The 24,553-nt window shown below is 53.2% G+C and overlaps 9 protein-coding genes across 9 annotated transcripts; 5 read left to right on the top strand and 4 right to left on the bottom strand.

Annotated features, from left to right (window-relative positions):
• Positions 1-358: 358 nt before the first annotated feature.
• Positions 359-2,281, top strand: ATEG_07550 (putative MFS multidrug transporter; the record flags this gene model as incomplete). The annotated part of the gene is made up of 5 exons (XM_001216171.1): positions 359-416; positions 479-639; positions 702-1,115; positions 1,171-1,660; positions 1,758-2,281. 5 exons carry the CDS (start codon positions 359-361, stop codon positions 2,279-2,281), a joined length of 1,647 nt encoding a protein of 548 aa, XP_001216171.1.
• A 904-nt stretch (positions 2,282-3,185) lies between these two features.
• ATEG_07549 (uncharacterized protein) lies at positions 3,186-5,165 on the top strand (the record flags this gene model as incomplete). Its single annotated transcript, XM_001216170.1, has 1 exon — positions 3,186-5,165. One exon carries the CDS (start codon positions 3,186-3,188, stop codon positions 5,163-5,165), a length of 1,980 nt encoding a protein of 659 aa, XP_001216170.1.
• Positions 5,166-6,313: 1,148 nt separating this feature from the next.
• On the top strand, positions 6,314-8,149 carry ATEG_07548 (uncharacterized protein; the record flags this gene model as incomplete). Its single annotated transcript, XM_001216169.1, has 1 exon — positions 6,314-8,149. The coding sequence occupies one exon, from the start codon at positions 6,314-6,316 to the stop codon at positions 8,147-8,149; it is 1,836 nt and encodes a 611-aa protein (XP_001216169.1).
• A 753-nt stretch (positions 8,150-8,902) lies between these two features.
• Positions 8,903-9,920, bottom strand: ATEG_07547 (alkyl/aryl-sulfatase; the record flags this gene model as incomplete). Its single annotated transcript, XM_001216168.1, has 2 exons — positions 8,903-8,933; positions 8,977-9,920. The coding sequence occupies 2 exons, from the start codon at positions 9,918-9,920 to the stop codon at positions 8,903-8,905; spliced, it is 975 nt and encodes a 324-aa protein (XP_001216168.1).
• Positions 9,921-10,668: 748 nt separating this feature from the next.
• ATEG_07546 (sodium:solute symporter family protein) lies at positions 10,669-12,865 on the bottom strand (the record flags this gene model as incomplete). Its single annotated transcript, XM_001216167.1, has 3 exons — positions 10,669-10,776; positions 10,825-11,906; positions 11,965-12,865. 3 exons carry the CDS (start codon positions 12,863-12,865, stop codon positions 10,669-10,671), a joined length of 2,091 nt encoding a protein of 696 aa, XP_001216167.1.
• Positions 12,866-13,671: 806 nt separating this feature from the next.
• ATEG_07545 (putative aminotransferase) lies at positions 13,672-14,967 on the top strand (the record flags this gene model as incomplete). The annotated part of the gene is made up of 1 exon (XM_001216166.1): positions 13,672-14,967. The coding sequence occupies one exon, from the start codon at positions 13,672-13,674 to the stop codon at positions 14,965-14,967; it is 1,296 nt and encodes a 431-aa protein (XP_001216166.1).
• A 353-nt stretch (positions 14,968-15,320) lies between these two features.
• Positions 15,321-17,431, bottom strand: ATEG_07544 (extracellular metalloproteinase; the record flags this gene model as incomplete). The annotated part of the gene is made up of 5 exons (XM_001216165.1): positions 15,321-15,507; positions 15,559-15,973; positions 16,028-16,578; positions 16,634-17,028; positions 17,078-17,431. The coding sequence occupies 5 exons, from the start codon at positions 17,429-17,431 to the stop codon at positions 15,321-15,323; spliced, it is 1,902 nt and encodes a 633-aa protein (XP_001216165.1).
• A 1,631-nt stretch (positions 17,432-19,062) lies between these two features.
• ATEG_07543 (flavin monoamine oxidase family protein) lies at positions 19,063-21,102 on the bottom strand (the record flags this gene model as incomplete). The annotated part of the gene is made up of 1 exon (XM_001216164.1): positions 19,063-21,102. One exon carries the CDS (start codon positions 21,100-21,102, stop codon positions 19,063-19,065), a length of 2,040 nt encoding a protein of 679 aa, XP_001216164.1.
• Positions 21,103-23,215: 2,113 nt separating this feature from the next.
• On the top strand, positions 23,216-24,326 carry ATEG_07542 (uncharacterized protein; the record flags this gene model as incomplete). Its single annotated transcript, XM_001216163.1, has 2 exons — positions 23,216-23,431; positions 23,481-24,326. The coding sequence occupies 2 exons, from the start codon at positions 23,216-23,218 to the stop codon at positions 24,324-24,326; spliced, it is 1,062 nt and encodes a 353-aa protein (XP_001216163.1).
• Between the last annotated feature and the right edge of the window lie 227 nt (positions 24,327-24,553).

Raw genomic sequence — 24,553 nt, 5'->3', positions numbered from 1 at the left:
GCGTTGGGGTTGCAGATCAACATTCCGGTCCCTGATCGGCTCCGCGTGCGGGCATCCTGCATGTCCGGAGCCGGTACGGCGCCGGCTACCACATCAAATTTTCGAACTATACGGAACACTCATTGGTAAAGCTATGCATGAATGCTCCCTCAAACTGGTTTTCCGCTTGTAGACCTTATGGCTAGGCCAGTCGAGATGTTTTTTTTAGCGTGACTCACGTAGTTTTCATTCCCCACCGGGTCTTAGAAGAAAATATACATATTGTTATTCAATCCCCGATAAAAGTCAGGTTTTTGCTGGACAAATTGTTCGGGACAGGCTCATGAGGCAGTCGGTTAACTTCCGTTGAGCAGACAACATGACGACACAGGCTACTATTATCCCTAGTTGCCCCGAGGCTCCTGTCAAATCCTCAGGTGGGATCGACATTCCAATGAGTGCTTGCGTACGCCTCTTGCTAATGGTAGTCGTATATCAGCATGGAAGTATGGCTCTTATGGAGGACCTGATAATTTGCACAATGCGAGTTCGATAATCGCAATGGTGCAAGAGGGGTACCGGCTGGTCAAGCTGTCAGAGCATCAAGTGCTCGTCGAGTTTGAAGATGGGTCGAGCGAGAACCCGTCTAACTGGCAGTTTGTGAGTGTTCATCAGATAGAAGCTATGAGAATAAGCTCATTGACAACCTCATTTCCAATTAGACCCGAAAATTGTACATCGCCATTGTGGCACTGCTTCTAGTTCTCAGCGGTGGAATAACGTCCTCCTTGCCCAGTAACTCCGTCGAATCCACGATGCGAGACTATAACGTGAAAGGTGACATGAACAAAGTCCTACCGACGGCTGTGTTTCTTATCGGATACATGGTTGGGCCCATCGTGTTCAGTCCACTCAGTGAGACCATCGGACGGAAACCTGTTCTTCTCTGGACATATAGTCTGTTCGTTCTCGGGTCGCTAGGAACGGCTTTGGCCCCGGACTGGCGCTCGATGCTGGTATTCCGATGGATCTGCGGGACTGCAGGGTCGGCGCCGCAGACGGTGGTTGGAGGTGTGTACGCTGATTTGTTCGCGGATCCGAGGATGCGAGGACGCATGATGGCCGCATACATGTCTGTATGTATGAATATTGAGTTGGTGGGTCGAATGATGTTCTGACTGACAACCCAAGGCAACGAGTTTTGGCCCTATCCTTGGGCCGATCATTTCAGGCTGCGTGCTTCCGGATGACTGGCGCTGGTGCTATCGGCTTGTGACCGTATTTTATGGATGCGTGTGGATTGCGCTGATGTTTATTTCCGGTGAGCCGTTTCCATGTGTCTTCTATGGGATTGCGCTGACGAATACTGAAGAGACGTTCGGGCCCTATATCATGAAGAAGGAAGCAATGCGTCTACGAAAGGAATCCAATTCGAAAGACTATGTCACTCGACAGGAGTTGAACTCCACCGGCTTCAAGGACGAAGCACTTCAAATCTTGACGCGACCCCTTACGATGCTGATCTTTGAGCCTGTCGTGTTGTTTAGTTCCATCTATCTTGCCTACGCATATGGGTTGATCTTCTTCTCTTTCCAGGCCTATCCCATTGTGTTTGAAGGTATCCACACTGCAACCTCAAACATAGGATTGACAATGATATCCATATTGACTCGTTCTCTAGGTACTTATAACTTCTCCGTGCAGGCAACAGCTCTTGCATTCATCGCTAGTAGGCCAACCCCCCTACCATCCCAACCATCCTCGCTAACAAACGACAGTCGGCATCGGCGCATCGTCATCGGGCTTCTTCACCCTCTTCTACGATACAGTCTACGAAAAAGCCAAATCAAAAGGCCGAGCCTGGACCTCACGGGCCGAGTTCCAACGCCTCCCAACAGGATGCATCGGCGGCCCGTGCCTCACCATCGGGCTGTTCTGGCTGGGATGGAGCGCCCAGCCGCACGTCCACTGGATCGCGCCCGTGCTCTCGGGCGTGTTCTTCGGCTTCGGTTACCAGATCATTTTCATCTCCCTGCAGACATATATCGCTGATGTGTACAGGATTTATTCTGCAAGTGCACTGGCAGCGTCGGTGGTCACGAGGAGTCTCGTCGGCGCGCTGCTGCCGCTGGCGGCGGACCCGCTGTACGAGGCGCTCGGGGTGGGATGGGGTACGTCGGTGGTTGGGTTTGCGAGCCTGGCGTGCATTCCGATTCCGTTCGGGTTTTTGTATTTTGGCCCGTGGATGAGGAAGAAGAGTCCGTTTTGTCGGCGGTTGGCGGAGAGGGGGATGGGGATGTAATGGGTGTTGGGTATGGAGAATGCATGATGGTTAGATAGTTATGCTTTGCTTTGATAGAGAGGTTAGTCTTATATAGATCATAGTTTTCGGATAGATAGATTAATTGATATACCTCTTAATACCGTTCGAACTGATGCCGTAGAAGATGTGCTCCAGGAGAGGAGTCATGATGTACGGAGTAGGCTTCTAGATCCACCCTTCACCATGATCGCCTTCGCATTCAGCGGTATAAAGGCCGAAGGATGATCCATTATCTCCACAGTTGAGGCTCTGTATACTTGTTCAAGGATAGTTCCAGCTGGAATGGAGTCCAGGCACATCATGACCCACCATGCCAACCCGACCCAAGGCATCGCTGACGAAGCCTCCAACAACGAACTATCTCCTACATGGATAAAGCTTTCTATGGCACCACGTCAAAGGTGGAGGCAGGCAACCCATCATGAGGCTATCCCCGCCACAGACAAGCAACGCACTAGACACTCACCCGTCCCCATTCCCTCTTTCTGTGCCAGTCTAGTTGGTAACACGCATCCAGATCGGACCAGATCGGACGCAGGCAAGGCTGACCGTGCAAGCAGGGATGGCAATGACTCAGAGTGGCTGTTACTCAAAGATCAGCACTTGACAGGCCATGCTGGAGCCAGTCAGACGGCCGCGGGGCTAAGACCGTCAGCGCCTCACAGGCAACCACGATGCATCGCCACTATCCACATTGCCTTGGCGCCGCTTCATCGCAGCTGGCGATCTGACTCCAGCTTCGCGGCGTATATACTATATTACTACACTGCTCGTAGCTTACATCCTCATCAAATCTTCGCTCTGCCCTGTTTCCTCAAGCTCTCGTGGTGGCCGTCAAGGTCGCCTGGTCTTATCCCGAGGCGTCCGATTACTTCCCCGCAACATGGCGCTTATCGAGCTCCCCACCGAACTCCTCCTCGGGGTATGGCAGTATCTCGAGGAGGAGCATGACATGAACCGATTCGTACGGACGTGCCAGCGATTCTACAAGAACTTCAACGGTCCGCTTTATCGCCATAATGTGGTCTCGTCCGGACAGGCCATCCCGTGGGCTGCAGAGAACGGCCGACACGAGACGCTGCAGAAGCTCCTGGACCAGGGCGCTGGGCAGATCATCGAGTACGACGAGTGGCCGCTGTTTACGGCCGCCGAGCACGGGCAGGCGGTGATTGTGGAGATGCTCTTCAAAGCCGGCAACACACCGCATATGAAGGATGAGCGCGGGACCACCGCGCTGTTTCACGCCGCGAAGGGCGGCCACACGGAAGTGATTAATTTGCTGCTGGAGAAGGGGGCGGAAATCAATGCCCAAAACAACTCCGAGGATTCCGCGCTACGATGGGCCACGAAGTACGATCGGCCGGATGCTGTGGCCCTGCTGCTGGAGAAGGGGGCCGACCCCGACCGCATCGAAGACGACTATACGCATTTGATCTACGCAGCCAAGGACGGATCCGCCGAGGTGGTGCGAGTACTGCTGAAGTGGACCAAAGATATCAACACCAAGGATCCCCGATACCAGGAGACGGCGCTCATGTGGGCTGCAGAGAACGGCCGGAAAAGAGTGGTCGACATACTGCTGGACGCGGGGGCTGATATCCATGCGGCGGACAACAGCGGCATGACGGCGCTGTCCTATGCTGTCAAAAAGGGGCATAGATATGTGGTGGCGGCGCTGCTTCGGAAAGGCGCAGACCCAGAAGCGCCGGTGACGCGGCGGCAGACGTGTCTGGCGAGAGCAGCTGAGGAGGGGCACTTGGAAATCGTCCGTTTGCTTCTAGCACATGGTGCTGCGCCGGACGCGAAGAGTGGTTATTCGGATAGAAGGCCGTTGTCGTTCGCGGTCGAGAACGGCCACAAGGCCATCGTCCGGTGTTTATTGGGGACCGATCGAGTGGACATCGACGCCCGCGATAGAGAAGGACTGACTGCTTTGTCATGGGCTGCTGCTAAAGGAGACTTCAACGCGGTAACGACCTTACTCGAGCGCGGTGCGCGTCCTGACAATGTGGATGGCGAGGGCCGTACACCGCTGGCATGGGCAACAACAAATGGCCATTCTCGAGTAGCCAGACACCTCCTGAAGCAACCGGGAGTTGACCCCAACACGACAGATTCAAACCACGAAAGTATACTGCGCATTGCCGTGAAGCAGGAGGCCACGGCCCTGGTGCGCGACCTTTTGAAGCACGGCGCAGACCCGACCATCTGCGACGACATGGGTCGCACGCCTCTCAGCGTCGCGGCCGAGCGTGGATATACCAAAACCGTCTTGGTGCTGCTGGATGATGGTACTCCACGGAGGACATGGAGTGGCAGAGCGCATGCCATCCCAGACGGAGCAGAATGCCCCTGTCCTTCGGGACGGTTCATTCGCGCAGGCCGTGGCCGAGCAATAGATACCCCCGACAAGTTCGGTCGCACGCCCCTGTTCTTCGCCACGTTACATGCACACGAGGATATAGTGAGGGCCCTGTTGAGCAGGGGCAGCTCGGCCATTGAAACCCCCACCGCTGCGGGCAGAACTCCTCTGTCCGTGGCCGCCGAACATAAGGATGCGGCCATTGAGGCGAAGCAATTCTATCGGTTGCAGTACATCTGGCAATGGTTTCGTTACCCGTCCGAGGCCAATGTCGATGCAGTCCGGATGGCAGAAGCAGCTAAGTTGCCAATAGAGCCTGACGCCGATGATTATCCATGGTGCGATCACTGCAGGCTGAGCTTCTTCCCCTGGGACACCATGTTCCATTGTGATTGCAATGGAGACAACTATGATCTGTGTGCAGAGTGTCTGGGGGGCGGGATCAAGTGTCTCGATGAGACGCATGTTCCTTCAGAGAGGGAAATTGGATGGCGCACATAGCCTGTAACGATATATGTCACGAATGTTACGATAGGATGTCCGAAATGGATGAAGCTCAACCCACACAGCACTAGAGGTCATATGTCACTGTCCCACAGGTGTAGAATAGTGCTTGAATCCGTGGAACGTTGAAGATCTGTCGTCGTTCACAGACAAATGGTCGAGAACATCCACTCACACACAATGACGATCAACATAGATGCCGTGGGTAGTACCTGATCGGTGCAACTTTTCCGCCATCAACACCCTATCATCGTGCGTGCCGTCCCTGATTAGCTCTGGATATCTCGTGTTTGTTGAGATGGCGAAGTTTCGGTCGGAATAAGGTGCTTATTCGCCATGTTCGCTGTCGCTGATGACTTCCCATGCCTCCGGTCGCCCTTGATGACTGCGATGTTTCCTCCGACCCCGAGATTACTGAACATACAGAGCATTATTCTGTAACTATCCTGTACTCGCCGCAAACAGCTCCTGGCTGCCAAGATTGAAAAAATCCCCGAGCGAGACACCCACGAATTAGTTCGGCCGCTATGGCTTTAGACCCATGGGCCGCACAGCACTGAATGCAACCCTAAACCGCATCGAGCAACTCGGACGAGTATCCTTGACCAGCGCATGCTGGCGCCCGTTCGGGCGCAACAGCACGAGTCCTTTGGCGTGCTTGGTGGAGATAACAGCAGCGTGGTTATTGGTGGCTCCAGGGTAGTACTAATTAGTATGGGCTCAGAGCCTGTCCAGACCCAGTCATGGCGCAGATAACAGTCCAAGCGAGGCGAACTAACAGAGTCTTCCCCGTGTTTAGTGGAACGACGGCTGCAAAGAACAAGCCAACCCTGGACAAAGAGCTCTTAACCCGGTAGACCCTGAGAGAAACAGGTAGTATCCTTAGCCGAGTGATGGTTTCGAGACGGTGGTGTCTCTCTCTTCCCCCCCCCTCCCAAAATGGACGGCTGCTACTCCTTCGCACATCTCGCCACCGGATTCTCTATTACGGCATGATTCACGCTGGAGTTGATATTTAGATCCCTACGGCTTAAGTTCGAACCTCTGCTTCAGGTAGAGAGAGCCGATGGGTGGCAGTCGATGCGCGCGGCAGTGAGAGCAGCGGTTAGCGATACATCGACACTCAAACAGCAGCAGTCTGAAATATGGCTGCTTTACTCAGGCCCCTTGCGACAGGGTCGTGGAAGAGTTCCACGCGATTTTCCTATCTTGTGTTTGCGGCGTTCGGGATTCTCCTTTTTCTAGGCTCATCTCTCTATCTCTTCCCGACCGGCTATGAGCGTCGCCCCGTCGACTGGGGCGTCATCCACGAAGCGCCAGGCGCCCATCCTATCGACTACCTGATCGTTGACGCCAACGACCAATGGCTCCGTATCCTCGCGCAGGAGAGCCACGACGTCAAGAACGCATCCAGCCGGTACCGGCAGCGGCGTGGCCGTCACCCGCCCCCGGGTTTTGACAAGTGGTTCGAGTTCGCTCGGTCCAAAGATGCGATCATGGTGGAGGATTTCTTCGACCAGATATACGACGACCTGAGCCCGTACTGGGGTATGAGTCCGGAAGAGCTGCGTCGGCAGGCCAGCGGACAAACGCCGCGCATCGTTGTGCGTAATAACAACGCCACGAATGTGGGACAGGCAGGACCTGCACACTGGATGGAGGCATGGCTGGAGATGGTCTCCGGGATTCAGGAGTACCTGCCGGATCTTGATATGCCCGTCAACGGAATGGATGAATCGCGGATTATCACCCCCTGGGAGACTATTGCCGAGTATACATTGCAGGAACGGTCGAAGCGTCGGCTTGTGAACGCCACCGAGATCGTGTCGGAGTATATGACCCTGCCGGACCCGAAAGTGGTAAAGCCGGAACTATTCGAGCCGATAATGGGGAATCCTGGTGTTTGGAACATGGTGCGCGCATCCTGTCCTCCGGATAGTCCATCGCGCAACAGCAACATGCCGACGATGGACTTCGCGAACCCGCCTGCGGCTTTTAACAACTACCTAAACATCTCGGAAGATGGCTACGTGAAGAACTGGACGCTGTCCAAGGACCCGTGCGTTCGTCCAGAGTTACAGTCGCTTCATGGAACGTTTATCGAGCCGATCACTGTGCGGTCGAGCACTAAACTGTTCCCGCTGTTCGGCGGATCCAAGCTGCCCGTGAACAACGAGATCCTCATCCCACCGGCGATGTACTGGGCCGACGACCCCTTATACTCGGGCGGAGAAGACCACGGCGGATCGTGGTCCGACAAGAAGGACGTGTTTTTCTGGCGCGGCCTTGCATCAGGCGGCAGAAACCGCGAGGAGACGTGGACCGGCTTCCAGCGCCACCGTTTCGTCTCGATGATCAACGGGACCCAGGTTGGACTGGCGCAAAGCAACGACTCGCACTTTGTCAACTTCCGCCTCCCCGACTACGATTACTACCAGCTTGCCAGTGGGCGTGCGGGTAAACTGCCCGAGTTCCTCGACAACCATACCGATGTCGGGTTCACTGGGCTGGCGTGTTTCCCCAACACCCACGAGCCGTTCTGCGACTACACGGATCCGTACTTCTCGCTGAAGCCGAAGACGCCTATGAAAGAGATGTACGCGAACAAGTATCTCCCGGACATCGACGGGAACTCCTTCAGCGGCCGGTATCGTGCGTTCCTCTTGTCGACTTCGCTGCCGATCAAGGCGACCATCTATAACGAGTGGCATGACTCCCGGCTCATCCCGTGGGCTCATTTCGTCCCCATGGATAGTACTTTCATGGATATCTATGGGCTCATGGAGTATTTCCTCGGGTTTGAGGGGGACCCCGGCCACGACTCCATTGCTAAGAAGATTGCGATGGATGGGAAGAGCTGGGCGGAGAGAGTGCTTCGACGAGAGGATATGCAGATCTACGTTTATCGCTTGCTCCTGGAGTATGCGCGGATTTGTGACGACCGACGAGATGTGTTGGGATATGTTGACGATCTACGGTGATTTTTTCCTTGCACAAGGATTAGACATAATAATTGATAGCATGCTTGCATGATGACGGCGTTTTGTTTCTATAGTTGGCCACGATCTGGATACTGTATATATCTGAATGCATATGTCCAAGAAGGAAATACTCACTTCTCAATGGTGTATCGAGAGGTCGCTTGCCCAGTTCTCGAGTACTTATTTACAGCTTCGCGACTGTTTATAACTGGCTACTACCTGTCCGTGGGGACTGAATTCCGGCGAATGAAAGCAGCTTGACGAGGAGTGAAGCATCTCCTCTATGAGAGTTTGCCTGGACCGATGTCTCCCCGTTCAGGATGTTACCAAACGCCGACTTTTCCACGCTGACGACAAGCGAAGCATCACCTTCCACAGAAGACGCGTCAGAGGCATTTCTGTACGTCAGGACACCGTTGCTCAATATCAATCTCCAACGCTGCTTTGCATCGGTCACGACGACATCAATGATGAACGCCTCAGACGACGCACGAAGCCCATCAACACGAACTGACAGCAACGCCAGCCACTGCTCCACAGACTGCATCGGCTGGAACCCCTGCATCACCGGTGCCTGCGAGGCAGCCGCACCACCAGCGCGCAGGTCCTGCGCAGCGGACAGATAGAAATTGCGCCACGTCGAGTTCTCCGCGCCAAATCCCAGCCTCTCAAACACAGACGCCAGCAGCGTCCGGGATCGCTCATGCCCAGGGTCAAGCGCGACAGTATGTCCCAGGAGTGTCGCGGCGAATCTCAAATCACCATCCTTGGCAAAAGTTTCCGCCTTGCGGACGACTTCATCAATACCCCCCATACACGCGACATACCGGCGGGCGTTCTCAACAGACGGGTATTCCCAGAGATGCGCCGGGTTCCCGTCAAACCACCCCATGTACCGCTGGTAGATCCCCTTGACGTTGTGACTGATGGACCCGTAGAAGCCCTGCGTATGCCACGCAGTCTGCAACGCCGGCGGGAGCGTCAGCACCTCCGCGATCTCGATCCCCGTCATACCCTGGTTCATCATGCGCACGGTCTGATCATGCAGGTAGCCGTACAGATCTCGCTGCTCCGAAATGAGCTGCACAATTGCATCCCGACCCCACGTCGGCCAGTTGTGTCCCGCGCACAGCACATCGGACTTCTGGCCGTACAGCACGACCGCCTCGTCCAGGTACCGCGACCACGCCTTTGCGTCGCGCACTAGCGCGCCCCGCAGCGTGATGATGTTGTGCAGACAGTGCGTCGCACACTCGGCGATGTACAGCGCCCGGTGATCGGGGAAGTAGAAGTTCATCTCCGCCGGCGCTTCCGTCTCGGGCACCATCTGGAACTCGATCCGCACGCCGTCGATGATCCGCGTTTCCCCTGTTGACGAGATGCTCACGTTCAGGGGCACCAGCGTGCTCGTCCCGCTGGAGACGGTCATGCCAATCCCGCAGCCGATCTGGCCCGCGGGACCCTTGGGAAGTCGGTTGCCGTACATGTACATTGCGCGACGGCGCATCGCGGGCCCGACGTAGATGTTTTCGCTTGTTGCCTCTTCGAGGAAGCCCTCCGGCGCGATGATGGGGATTGAAGATGCGTCAGGACCTTGGAGCACGCCGCTTGCGCCGCCGAAGTGGTCAATATGCGAGTGCGAGTAGATCACGCCGGTAACTGGTTTGTTGCCACGGTTCTTGCGGTACAGCGCGAGCGCTTTGGCGGAGCATTCAGCGGATGTGAGTGGGTCGATGATGATGACGCCTTTCTGGGCTTCCACGATGGTCATGTTGGCCAGGTCGAACCCGCGCACTTGGTACATCCCGCGGGTCACTTCGAACAAGCCCTGCATGGATGCGAGCTGGCCCTGTCGCCAGAGCTTGGGGTTCGCGGTGTCGGGACATGGTGCGTTGAGGAAATTGTACGCGTCGTTGTCCCAGACTGTGCGGCCGGTGGAGGTGCGAATCACGCATTCCGGGAGCGAGTCGATGAGCCCACGGGAGGCGTTTTCGAAATCGGTTCTGTCATCGAATGATGGATGGAGAGGCTTGGACATGGTGGCTATTATAATTGACGTCTTGGAAGGACTTGAATGTCAATTGCGTCGGCAGTTTTATACTAAGCAGGACCTCGGCTCAACGCTTAGCTCTAGTAAATGCCGATACCCCACTCAACATGGATTCCCCTCTCTTGGTAGACGATCTCATCGCCCGGTGACAGTTAGTGGATCTACCAGTGTTGGGATTTCGGATATTCTTGCCGTTTCGTGGCGAAGTCGTGGTGTAATGTCCGGGTCGACGATGTGCGACCCACTTGACGATGCCGAGGGAGAAACAACTGCCATGTCGTCTACAATTCATGTCGCCTATATAGCCCTCAAATGGATACAACATCTTGAAAGAGCCTTGAATATTTCGGCCATCTGGAAGGATCGTGCTTTCATCCGGCTCGTATGCATGGTCAAAAGAAAAGCTATATAATTCTGAAGATGACACACAAAAACAAAGAAGCAGACATCGCCGAATGTATAGAATAAATTAAGCTGCCTGTGAATCAGAGACCTTCGGCTTCCTGACACCCATCGTAACTCTTAGATCCATCCACAGGCCCCGAGTGATGTCTCTCAACGCACCGGCGCTTTCCACCTGTAACATATCAGCAACGTCCACAAGGACTAGAGAGACTGTACTTACCACCGGATATACCACGCAGATCAAGACACTTGCCCAGATCCACATCAGCGACACTACCACCCAGCCGGTAAAGAACCTCTGGTTGTAGACATAGCGTGTCCCGAACAACGTGAAGGGGACCAATATCACCGCAACCAGAATGAATATAGCATTCGCAGTCCATGCAATTCTCTCAGCTTTCTTCACGAGAACTGGATCCATGGGCTCTATCTGCTTCGATTCGAGGAACTCGACGACTTCATTCTTGGGCGGTGGTGCCCCTTCCCTTGTCGGAGATTCAGCCACCTCATTGATATCTGTCGGAGCAGATTCCTTGCCCTCTTTACTCGGTAGGTCAACTGTTTCGTTCTTTTCAGGTTCCACTGCAACGCCAAGGATCCTGTTAGAGCGCTCCATGTGCGTCGGGTCTGTCGAAATATGCTTCTTTGGAAAGAGCAGACTCAAGATCACAGCCGAAATAATCCCGACACCGAACGATGCGAGGTTACCGGCCACGGCGTTGGTCCCGTCGCCCGTCGCCTCGACGCTGATCTCCCCGGAGCGCTTCCACGTCGTGATGAACCAGCAAATGATACCGCATGCAAGGCCGATCCACGGCGATGCGATAGCGGCAACCGTGGACATACGGTCCCAGAGCAGGATAAGCCCTACTGGGAGCGAGGCGCCACCCACGATCACGCCTAGTACGGTCAAGAGCCAGGTAAGGCTAAGACCGACTGCGTTGAGGATGCAGCAGAAGGCCGCGAGAACAAGTGCGAAGATCACGATGCCCCAGTGGCTGACGCGGACGAGGGTCGCCGAGTCCGCATGAGGACGGAAGTAGGTTTTGTATACGTCAAAGGTCAGTAGTGACGAGACGGCGATGAGTTCGGCGGATGTTGAGCTGGTGACCGCCATGAAGAGTAGAATCAGCATCAAGACTGCGCCGCCTTTTCCCAGCAAGGCAATGGCCGTTGCTGGCGCGGAGAGCCCAGCGGAGACTTGTTCTGCTGATAGTGGGTTGGGATAGGTAGGGAAGGCTGGGTTGTTGGTGAGGGCTGCGCAGCCTAGTCCCATGGCAGTTGCGAAACCGAATGGAATTCCTAATATCGTTGGTTAGAGGTGACTTGTAAGCCTAGCGTGATGCGCTCCTGTACGTACCATACCACGCGATCCCACCAAGCATGTACGCTTTAACGGCTGTCTCCGGTCTGGAGGCAATAGCACGTTGCCAGTAAGCTTGGTCCAGCCAAACCGTCGTGAACCCGGCCACAAAGAGATCAATTGCAAAGATCAGACCTCCTACAGAGTGGAAAGCCAAGTAGGAGCCATCTGTGTTCCGCTCAATCGGCATATTCTTGGACGCCTCCTGAAGGAGTTCGTAGAGCTTTGCGGGGCTGCCAACCAAGTCGCTCGTCGCAGAGATGAGAAACCCGAACACCAGGATCGCGATAAACAAGATCACAGTATGGGTATAGTCCGCGATGAAAGTCGAACGCAGTCCACCCGCAATGACATACGCCGCAACAACCGCGGGAATCAGGAAATTCGCAACGTAGACATTCATCCCCGTCAATGCCTCCACGACCTGAGCTCCGCCAAGCACCAGGCATGCGCCGACCAGCATGTTCGTCGCAAGGGCATTGTAGAGGTACGTGAGATGCGCGATCTTTCCGTGCCTCGCGAGTACGATCTCCGGCATAGTGTGAGCGCCGGGCGCGTTCGCCTTGATTTTGATCGCAATAAGCGCAAACAAGAGGATCTGCAGTGTGCCCATTGCGCCGTACCACATCGGTCCACAGACGCCATAACTGTATGCGAAGGTCGAGCTGGTGAGAAGCGTTGCGGACCACGTCCAGGAGGATACGATGCCGGCGGATATGAGGCCCGGTTTGATTGAACGAGAAGCGGTGTTGAACTCCTCTGCACGGTGGGTAGAAAAGTTGGTGTATCGGTTTTGCAGCCAGGTCAGGCATAGCATGAAGATTGCGAAGACGCCTCCAATGCCAATGACGATGCCGTATCCAGCTCCTGCTGGGAGGACTTTAAGATCGTCCCCCATTGCTGTGGTTCTGCAGAGAGAGGCTGTTTAGGATGGAGCTCGTTGAGAGCTTACTCCAGGACTGGATGCGCATATATAGATCCCAAGGGTATATTCTTCCACCCCGGCTTATATCAGTCCATGATAATGCTGATCTGCATGGTTATCACTGATAAGAGATGTTTGAAGACATCTCAAGGTTTCCTTGCGGCCCAATGGTATAACGCATGGATTGGAGTTAGAGGTATCTCGTGGCAGCATTGGCCAGGAGGACATCCGAATCATCGTTAGCTTGTTGATAACAACGTCCCGAGTCATGGTCCTGTCTATAGAGTTACCCTCTCCTGGATGCGTATCAGCGTCTCCAAATTACCCCAAATACCTCCAACAGATACTGGCCGCGCATTGTGTGTCGGTGACAAGTCCGATTGCTCTAGACTTGTCTATCTATCCATCTTGGGACTCGAAGGCTTAGAACCAACTTCAGTGAGCTATAGATCCAGCACACAGCCGTATCTATCTCCAAGTTCGCTTTTGTATATTCGGCCTAACCTTTCTCCAAATCTTCACAAATTCTGCCCCACTCCAAAAGTGGGCTTGGTGTGGGATGCTGCTCCGTGGTAATAAGAATGTGCGTGGAATTACATTGGGGTATGCCACAACCGAACAGCCAAGACTGTAGAGCCCCTGATGTACGTAATGTCACTGAACGCACACAAAGCCGACGCACCAGCCATCTTCTCCGTCATATCCGGTTCGAAGATTTGACGACCCCTCCTTCTATTGCTCTAACCAGAAAACAGAAGACACAAAATTGCAATTCAACGATGGCTTCCGGAATTTCGACACGAGCTTCCGAGGTTGCTCACTCGGGCGCAACCAACCTTATGTGGGATGTCATGAGTGATTCATGGTGTCCAGCAACGAATCCCCAAGGTTACGTCAATGTCGGAGTGGCCGAGAACTTCCTCATGCATTCCACACTGTTGGAGTTCATCAACAACAAGCTAGATCTCCCAGCAAAGTATCTGACGTATAACGACGGGGGACACGGGTCTGTACGGTTGAGACGAGCAATCGCGCAATTCCTCAGCCGACACCTTCATCCAGTCAAACCACTGGACGCCAACCAAGTCGTGGTAACGAACGGCGTATCGACCGCCATTGAACAGATGTCATGGTGCCTGGCAGACCCCGGCGAAGGCATCCTCCTGGGAAGACCCTACTATGGAACTTTCATCCCGGACATCTCCCTGCGCCCAGGCTCAAAGGTCGTGCCTGTGAATTTTGGAGAATGTGATCCGTTCAGTCTCGAGGCGGTGGACAAGTATGAGGAGGCATTGTTGGAATTCCAAGAACGCACCGGCAGCAAAGTCAAGGCTGTCATGCTCTGCCACCCTCACAACCCCCTCGGCCGGTGCTATCCGAGAGATGTGCTCATCAAACTCATGCGCTTCTGCCAGAAATACCGCATCCATCTGATCAGCGATGAGATATATGCCCTGTCGGTATGGGAGAACACGGTCGACGACTCCCCGCCCGCCGTGCCGTTCGAGTCCGTCCTCTCCATCGATCTCCGCGGGATTATTGATTCCCAGCTGGTCCATGTACTGTGGGGCATGAGTAAGGATTTTGGTGCAAACGGACTGCGACTCGGAGCGATTATCTCCCAAGGAAACCCCGAGCTCCATATGGCGCTCAAGGGCACCACGATCTACTCCTATTCATCCCAGGTCGCCGACCACCTGACGTCCCTGGTGCTGGAGGACGAGGCATTCACGGACGAATACATACGACTCAACAGGGAGAAGCTTTCTGCATCGTATACATATGCAGCCAAATACATGACAGATTGCGGCATCGAGTACGCCCCTGGTTGCAATGCAGCATTCTTCCTCTGGGTGAACCTGGGGAAGAGATATCGAGAACTCCACCCCAATGAAAGCGAGAGCGAGGATATTGGCGACAAGGTCATGCAGCGGTTGCTGAAGCATAAAGTTTTCCTGGCCAGTGGCGCGCTGTTTGGATCTGAGAAGAGTGGATGGTTTAGAATAGTCTTTTCGCACTATCCGGAATACCTAGACGAAGCTTTGCGAAGGATTGTTGCAGCTTTGGAAGCCTAGATAGTTAGAATTTTGCACTAAATATGATGGCGGTCCAGTGTTAAATAACATTGTAGCTGGTGCTAGCACTCGAGAAATAACCACAGTGTTGCTGGTATTGCGTTAGTTTGCGTGCTAATGATGCAACGCTGTGCTTACATGATTGCCTCAAGAGACTAGTTAGTATGTTCGCATATAGACAGGCGTATTCGTTATGAATATCACATTGTTAAGATGGAAATAACACAATGAAATTATACAGCCACAAATTGGTCCAAGGGCGCGGGCCCTATAACCAGATCGAATTAAATCCAATGTACAATCAGAAAGACAAGCTATGTGCAGGCAAAATCAAATCAACCCGTCGTGGTCCATCAACAGACCCCCTTGGGAACATCAAAACTATCGACCCGGATGCCATTCTTCAGTGCCGCACGCTCACCAAGACCGCGCTTAGCGAAGCCCTTCCAAATCTCACATTGGTTACCACTCTTGGTGAGAGCGACGTCGGCATCCAGGATAGCATCGCGGGCTTGGATGAAGCTAGGATTGCAAGGTTGGCTGTAAACTGATCAGAACAAAAGGCATACGACAAGTAGAATGGGAACATACAGAGCCATGCCGTCCATCACAAGCTTCATGGACAGATACTTCCCATCGGTTGGCACGCCATCTTTAAGGTCGGGCTTGGGAGCGTCGTTCTTGCCATGCTTATCGATCAGATTCCACATAACCTCATACAGCATAGACGCCCAGATAGTTCCACCTTCGTGGACTTCAGTCACGTTGTTGAGGTGGGCATAGGTCAGGGGGTTTTTGGTCATGGAGGTCGAGTAAGGATAGTCACGAATCCCCTTGGGGTCGTTGGCAGCCCAGGCTCCCATGGTATAGTCGGTCTGGCGCGTATCGCCAGACTTCAGACGCACAGCCGTCGCCATAAAGTCGCCCCAGCCCTCTCCCATACCACCCGACTCCTCGCCGTCCACGCAGCGGGCGTTAGCGGGGCCTCCAGTGAGACGGCTTGAGACTATGAATTGTTAGCCGTATGAGAGTGACGGGCAATGGTGGTGCTAGGACTTACGGCCGTGAGTGTACTCGTGAATAACAATGCCGGCTTCCATAGAGCCGTCACGAGGCGGGTTCGACTCTGTCCAAATGAACATGTACATGCGACCAGGCCGGCCATCCGGTGGAGAACCGAACATGGCGTTGTTGGTGCCGGAGCCGTCCTGGGCGTTGAGGATCACGAAGTCATTCCCTTTTCCACCTGCGCCGTTGTTGTTGGCCTCGAAGTTGCCGGCCTTTTCGTTGAAGCCGAGCGTGTAAAGGAGGTCATGGTAGGTGTTGGCTGTGTAGAACAACTGGGTGATTGAGGCGTCGATATATGATGAGGGACTGGTTGCGTTAGGCGAATAGGGATAAACAAATTTCAACGAAGAGCTCTCGGGGCGGTGATTGTTCAGGTAGTCATCCCCTCCGTCCGGGTTTGACTGAGCAATGCCGTTGTTGCCCCGAGTGGTCTTGTATTTCGCTTTGCCATCGCCGATCCAGGTGAATTCAGAGGCCTTGGAGTCCCATGGATCTTCAAGAATCTGGCGAGAGCCCTCGGTAGGGTCATTGAGGCCCCAAGGACTAGACAGAGTTAGTGCTTGATATCTGCCGAAGATTCAGATTGTTATTCACTTACTACACCTGGTATGTTGCGTCGGAGATGTAGTCGACCACGCCGTGGATGGTCTCGGCGGTCTCTGCATCCACGTATGTGAGCAGCCAGTTGGAGTTCATATCGGTTTCCACTCTCCAGGTCAGGGCAAGGGTATTATCCGGCTTTGCCAGGTAGACCAAATCGGCAGTAGGGTCAGACAGAGCACCCTTGGTTCCCTTGAAGGTATAGGATGTAGTGCCATCAAGACCCTCGGAAGTCACATCGTCCGCAGTGAGGGGGATACCGAGCCCGGTTGCGGCAGCTTTCAGTGCCTCTACAGGATCCGAGAACGACCTCTTCGTAAGCGGATCGGAATCTGGGATCTTGCCGCTGAAGAACGAGTTTCCGTATGACAGCACTTTGCCATTTTTGTCGATCTATAGAGTTAGACCGTGGTACAAGAACGAGAGAGATCGAATGACACACATTCACATTGAAGTTTGCATTGTCAATGTCAATGCCATGAGCAGTTTGAAGTAGGTGCACATGTGCGACCCCGTTGTCTCCAACGTAGTGATCGTCAATGACTCGGAATGTTGCGTCGGGATGGACTGACTGAAGAACTTTCTTTGCTGTTTCGACATAATCCTCGCCATCTGCACGCTCGAACAACAAACTGCGCATAGCTGACGTCCTGGAGCTCGTATACTCTGCATTGCCCGGTAGGCGATAGGGGGTTAAGTCTATGCCGCGTCGAGCGATTCCCCGTGTCCTATGCGTTGGGTGAGCCAGGACGCACAAGGGGAGGGCCATAGCCCCTGCGAGAGAGAGAAGACGCATAACGAATGTATGATATGAGGTGCAAAAGTGAACCAATCAACTGTACCTCCTCGCAATGGGCAATGAGTCTGGGAGGCCTCCTAAGTGCCATTCCTCGTGGTATTTATATCCTTCCACCACCTCAGTAAGAGTGTAGGATCACTCTCTGAATGAAAGCCAAGAAGAACAAAGTGGCTCATATCGCAACGATACCAACACTCCGTGTGATTGACAGGCTGTGTGGATATTGCCCTGCATGTTGCGATCTACGAAGTAATCTCACTGCCGTCCTGCCAATGCAACTCATCGTCCGGGCTTGCCCACCAGCCGACGGACAATGTCTCCCAGATAGGAAGGTCGTCTCAAAGACCCCTGAAGTGATGGAGAGTAGTATGAAGCTAGGGTCAGATCCCCTGTTCATGGAGTCGGTCGCCCTATACTGCCCGTCGGGCTCCGAAGTACCTCAAGGAACCAGCAGCTCGATGGCGGCCGGTCTGCAACATCCGGTTAAGCATGTCTCGGTTTGTCTCCGAGGACAAATATATTCAAAACGAGATCTCATATATAGATTCCCCGTGGTTTAACTGACGGCCTCAGTTCTTCCTCTTTGCTCTCTAGTATGGGTCTCTCGTGGGCTTGGCACATGCTTGGGTTACATGCGAGATAAACAGATCTGTGCCTGCCAAGAAGATCCCGCATGAGCAGATGAATATGTGTCCTGTTGGATGCACAACGTACTGCACTCCACATGTTTAGCGGTGAATTAAGGGACGAATGACTGGTGCGTTGGGCTGATGCGGCATTGTGAGGTTGTACTTCACGGCGCCTTGTCGTGTTTGAGGCTTCAATTGCATTGGTTACGAAGGCATCGGTGCATGGATCAACACTATCATGCTCTTGTCTCATTGGATATAGCCTAGTGTTAGTGTTTCCAATGTTCTGCAGTGATTCTGCTGGCCCAAGCAAGGACTGGCCCTCGCTCATAGGTCAGCATGCTAGTATGCTTGGCTTCAGGCCGTCGATCACCGACGGGTGAAGCTATCGCGTGATTGTCAGCTTTCCTTGGACAATACTCTATGACTCCCCTGAGACGGAGCTGTACCCACGCATATGACAGGATGATCAGAACGGACACGGAGGGAAACAGGCTTGCATAGACCAACCCTTTGGCAGTGCAATCGGGCGTGGTATAATAGCACTGCTGTGTAGATTGCACCAAAATCTTACTAATTCCCCACAACAGGCAACAGGCTTATCTTGTTTGGCCATCAACTGGCCCTAAACATGTCTGTGGGGAGGCGTGGGGAAGTTTTTCGTCATGAGGCTATAGACCATCAAACTGCGCCCTGTTACAAGTCGGAAAGAACTCGATCCTTCCAGAGTTGAACCTAGATCACAGCCTCCCAACGCCCCGTAAGGATAGTCTGCCGATCCTTTGCAAAGGAAGGACGATCTTATCAGCGACATCCAACTCCTTGTAGACAACATTTACTTTTACTGGTCGTTTGACTGCTATTAAAACCCTCACCAACAGACAGAACATGACGGAATGACATTGCTTCTTGGCCGCTCCACGTTTCTAACATATTTTTAGGACACGGTGAACCATATTTACAAAATCATGCGATGATACCATATCATGAGTGCCCAACTCATACGCGAATCCATCGTCCCATCCACTCCTTCACAATCATCTTAGCCTCATCCACCAGCCCCAAATCAAGCAGAAGTTGGGTAGTTCCACGCACGGCAGAATCCAAGGCAGAGAAGATCCAGGCATGGGTGTAGCTGGTATGCTCCCCAATGAATATGGTCTTGAACTCTGTCTGGTAGTACGCAGGCAGGTACAGTTCCTGCTGGCCCACAAGAGGATCAGCCCAGGCACCAGCCTGGTGCTCATCGATCTCCCAGCATTGGCGGTCATAGATGCCCGTGAACTGTTCCTCGGCGATCTGGCCGTGGACCTCAATCATCGCCCGCTGCACGAGCGCGATGTGGTCCTCCGTGCTCAAGGCAGCCGTTGACCGCGCAGCCGTACCACTGACATAGGATGCGAGAATCACACCCGGGCCGGTACCGTTCATGTTAAACGACGGATAGCACACTGACCCAATACCGGGGCTGTCGACCGATCCGCAGCCACCGAAAATCGGGTTCTCCTGGTGTTCCCAGAAACGCGTCTCGTACATCAAAGCCATCTTGCAGGACTGATCATAGTTCAGGGTATCGATGGCGCGGCTGAGAAGCGACGAATACCGCGGCATGTCCCATAACCGGACCTTGCTGAAGGGCGTGGCGACAACGGCGTAATCGTACTCCTTGCTCTCGGGAACAAGCTGCATCGGATCATCGCGCCAGTTCACTGCAATCTTTCCACTGTCTTCGTTGTAGGACAGTCCTGAGACCTTGCGTCCCAGCGTCGTCTTGTCAGAAACGTGGGGCCAGAAAGCACGGGGCAGTGACTCCAGACCCTTGTCGATTGTGCGCCATTTCGTTGCTGAGAAGTACACGCCGTCGTAGATAGAGCCCCAGATGGGGGTGTTGTCGGATCCGGCAACATAATCGGTGATGTTGGCGTTGTATCCCAGGGCATACCGTAGGTATCCGGCCTCGGACCAGTGGAAAAGACCGTCCTCAACCGCAGCCTTGTGAGCGCGGTACATGTTTGTGGCGACCTTCTTCATTTGATCCTCGTCGTCCACCTTGCTGTAGTTTTCAAAGGCCTCCTCGGCGTCTGCCACGGCCGTCGCGTTGGAAGAGGGAGCCTCATACGTCAGAGACGGATCGGCTTCTACCTGAGCGACAGTCGGGACACGGCCATCGGCAAGCCTCTTCCCACCGGTCGACGTGGGAACATTGGGGCTGTTCTGGATGAACTCGATAAAGTTGACTTGCAGATCTGGCCGATCGGGGTTCATCTTGTTGAGGGTGTCCGCCAGCTGGAACACCATCCGGTGGTCCTGGATTTGGAGTGTCTCGTTCTTTTCGGCGTATGTGATGCTGACGGGGAACCGCATGGGTCCCATCTCCTGGTATTGGTACTGATCTGGGCGCGAGTTGTTCAAGTATTTCGTACGAATACGACCTCCGATCCGCTCGGAGGACTCGTAAATGTGCCAGTTGTGCATCCCCACTGACTCGAGCAGCAAACTCGTCATCAAGCCTGACATCCCACCGCCAACGATAGCGACGGATGACTTCTTGGCCTTTGCAACCACAGCCTTGCCCGGCTCTTTGGCCTTCATGTATGCCACGCCATCGAACCAGGGGCCCATGGCATCAGCGACGTCGGCGATTGCCTCCCGTCGGGTGATGGGGGCAGCCACATTCACCGGTTCAGACCTGCCCACCAGAGAGGAACCAGAGAATGCGTGGAGGCAATGGGAGTGAGGAGCATCATGCGGAGTTATCCACACAAACCGTTCAGGGTAGGCCTCACGTTTCACGAAAATGCTGCCGATTTCATGATGGCTCTCTGCCGTACTGGCAAGCCCGCAGTCTCCATATACGAACTGTAACTCACCCTCCCAGGTGTCGTCAAGGAACTCAACACGGACATTGTGCAATGAGTCGGCAACAACTTCGGTAGGGACGCGAAATCGAACGACTTCTCGTCCTCTTGGGAGTACTCTGGCCTGTCCAACGCCGCATAGAGCTAAAGCCAGGAGGATATGGCGAGTATAACTCCGCATGGTTGACACGATAATAGAGAGTAAGTAGGATTGCACTGGTGATATCGAATATTAAACCTGCTGAAGTCTGCCATGATTTGACTTTTATATAGCTTGTTCAAGGAAATTATCCATATCTTTCTTCTACGCCTCGTGCGTCACTCAATGTACTCCAGACAATCGATGGGCTCTCTTCTGCCCGATAAGCCGAGCTCGCATTTACGTAAATCGCAACTTGCTAACAGTCTATGCCACAAAGTCTGAAGCCCCAGTATGGCAGGAAGATGTACACGGCTCGGAGATTGCACTCCAGCGAGGTGAGATATGGCGAATGGATACTCAGTAGTGGTCGAGTGCCATGTATCAACATCCTTATCTCCTTCGGCCGTCTTATCAAGAAGATAGAAAATACATGTTAGCGCAGGAAAAAGGGCGTATACGATCAAATCCTCGCAATTGACCTTCCCGTTATAGTACCCCCCGAAAACCCGAAGATCCGGGGAACCAGTGACAACTGGGCGTCTTCGCGTGGAATATCCTGCTTTGGGCAAAGATTGGCAAGGGCGGGTTAGCCCGAATGCTCTTATCTACCAGCGAAGTCTTAAGCATTGCCGACGTCTTGGCAGGTATGCGCTGGGCATGTAGCGGGGGAAGTTATACCTCGTCTTGTGCATGGGGCACTTGTCAAAGGGCGTGGAGCTGTCGTCAGCTTATCTTTGACACGTCGCTTGCAGGTATATTGCATGGATTAGCTACTATATCGGTCCTTGAGATTCTGATGTTGACCGACCAAGCCGTATTCACTTAGTGTCTTTATTTGCGGGTTTAGTCATATCAGGAGGACCCTCATCCAGTGCGAAAGCAATTTGAAGGTGATCATAAGGTCTGATAAGACAAATCTGCTTTACTCCTAGTGAATTCTATGCAATACTCCCGTGTGGCTGTGTACATCTGTTCTTCTCTTAGCATGACCTCCGCACTACGCCCACAGGCAACAGATGTGGTGTCAGGAACAAGAACCCCGCTTATTAGAGGGGGAATCATTGGCATATGTTTGAAAATACATTCGATGAGCGAGGTCCTCATGCTGCCTTTGACGTGGTTATCTGCGGATTTGGATGTCTGGACAATAAATATATCTCTATGCTTGGCATTCAATCAAACAATTCTTGATACTGTGGTAGTAGTAGTACCCATGAACCGAACTAACTGGCGTAATTCTATAATACTTGAAAAGTCCCTTTATGGTCCGATCAAAATGTAATCCGATGCGGGACCGGTGGCAGTCCGCATATTGAGTGAAGATCCCGGTTCTACCGACAGACAGCCGGAAATCCCGATCTGCATCGAGAATGCAAAACAACATTCTTTACGCATTTTTCGTCAACGAGTGGGTTTACAAATACCTCTAACGTATCTCGATTCTCGATCATGAGTAACCATCTCAAGATCATCTCTGAACTTCGCCATATGACGATGTGGCGATGCTGTGAGCGAATTACCTGCTAAGCCCATGACTTATGCTTGGAATCTACATAATCTAGAACGGCGCTCCCATATAGAACTGCCACAACCAGCACAACAGCAACGCATTGATCGATTACCAATTCCAAGACTGGAGGCTGAAAGACAGCTGACAAATTCGCATCCACTGGCCTCATCATTGGTCCCTTGTGTTGCGGGCTCGTATTCAGCCAGAATGATGCTGCCTTAGCTTGGACGCCGCCAGCGAGCTCCAGGCCATCCCACTTCATGTCTTGCCTTCATTCTGCTGCTTTAGAAGCATCACCTATTCTTTGTCCGACTCAAAAGACCGTGCACCCATATCAAGATCGACATAATAAGTTTCGGAGGCCATGGAGTGGATGGCGCATCGAACCGACCATCTCCTACCGTCATCAGAGCACCATACAAAATTCGGCATGGCGCATGTCACAGTTGATTTAAACAATGAACCCCGCCATAACCGCTCAAAAAGACCACATACCAAATCTCGTCGTGGCTGTTTCAACTGCAAAGCTCGGAAAGTGAAGGTAACCAGTTGTATGGAGCAAGGTTGCCGCTGAAGACATGCTGAACAAGTGCAAAGTGCCAGGAAACCAAGCCATCCTGTGCAAACTGCATCACCAGAGACATGGATTGCGTATACCCTTCAAAAAGCAAACTAAAACCAGCAGCGCTATCGACCCATGACCGAAATAGCCTCACATCTACACGGCAACTATCCGATCGCCCATTCACTGGCGATGACCTGCGATTTTTCCACCACTTTCTGCTTGTTGCAAGACCATATCTGCCGTTTGGAAGTGAGGACTCGTGGACGACAGTGGTACCGGCATATGCGCATGAGGTGAGTTGGGGGATAAACTCATAATGGTTGAAAATTCTTATGTCTTTAGTGTCCACACCTGATGCATGCGATTCTCTCCCTCGGCGCCACGCACTATGCTTTGACAACCCCGGCCGGCTCTCAATACACTCCAATGGCCATTGCGCATCGCGGAAAAGCCCTCCAACTACTAGCCACGACGCTCGCCAAGGGCGACCGATGCACGGAGTCCGACCTGGATGGCGTGCTAGCCACATGCTACACTCTCGTGTTCCAAGCTTATTACATGAACGACGGTCTGGTAGATTTTGCCGTCTTCGTACGCGGCTGTGGGACCATCACAACCCAGCTACGAGCGCGGTTCAAGCGCAGCAGAATGTTCCTCATCCAGACGCAAGAGCAGGTTAGCGCTATGGTTTCACCGTGGCTCCCGAATGATCCATACCCAGACAGCGCGTTTATTGCATCCTGCATTGAGGATATCGATCAGCTGCGCTCGTTTCTTCGGAGCGATGGGGACCGTGCGTTCTTCCGGGTTCTGCGCAGCACGTACGCGGCGCTACATCGCTCCATGGCAGAGACATTTTTTCAGTTAACAGAGGTCTACGCGGTCTGGTATACGATGGAGAACCAGGAGTTTATGAAGTTTGTTGCCAGCGCAAACCATATTTCGCGGGCGTTGTTTATACATCACTTCACGATTGATACGCTTATGCGACCGTTTATGCTTGCGATAGGAGGACGACATCGCCCGGGTGTACATATCAATGCTACCGTTGCCGACAACTGGGTGTCGGCGATATACGGTGGTTTACCGTCGTCGATGAAAGGCTTGGTATGTCGCCAGGTGGACCGGATTCGGAAAGAGAAAGAGAGGGTGCGCACGAATCTTGAAAGCGGCAGCATTATAGGATGAATGCCTGGATAGAGATTGAGGATTGCAATTCGGACATGGCTGTGGATTGCAAGAATAAGTGAACTGTCAACACTCTTTCTATATGAGGTTCTATGGTGACGGGTTGCGTGAGGCATAACCAGAAATAGTCATCTTGACATAGTAAGGGAGGAACTCGCTTCAAAGCACCAATTGCACAAAGAGAAGAAAGCAAGAAATCCTGAACAATCACAACCAATCTCCATACG

Source organism: Aspergillus terreus, genomic scaffold, assembly GCF_000149615.1.
Source record: "Aspergillus terreus NIH2624 scaffold_11 genomic scaffold, whole genome shotgun sequence".
NCBI classification, from domain to species: domain Eukaryota; kingdom Fungi; phylum Ascomycota; class Eurotiomycetes; order Eurotiales; family Aspergillaceae; genus Aspergillus; species Aspergillus terreus.
This window is presented reverse-complemented; position numbering and strand designations above follow the sequence as displayed.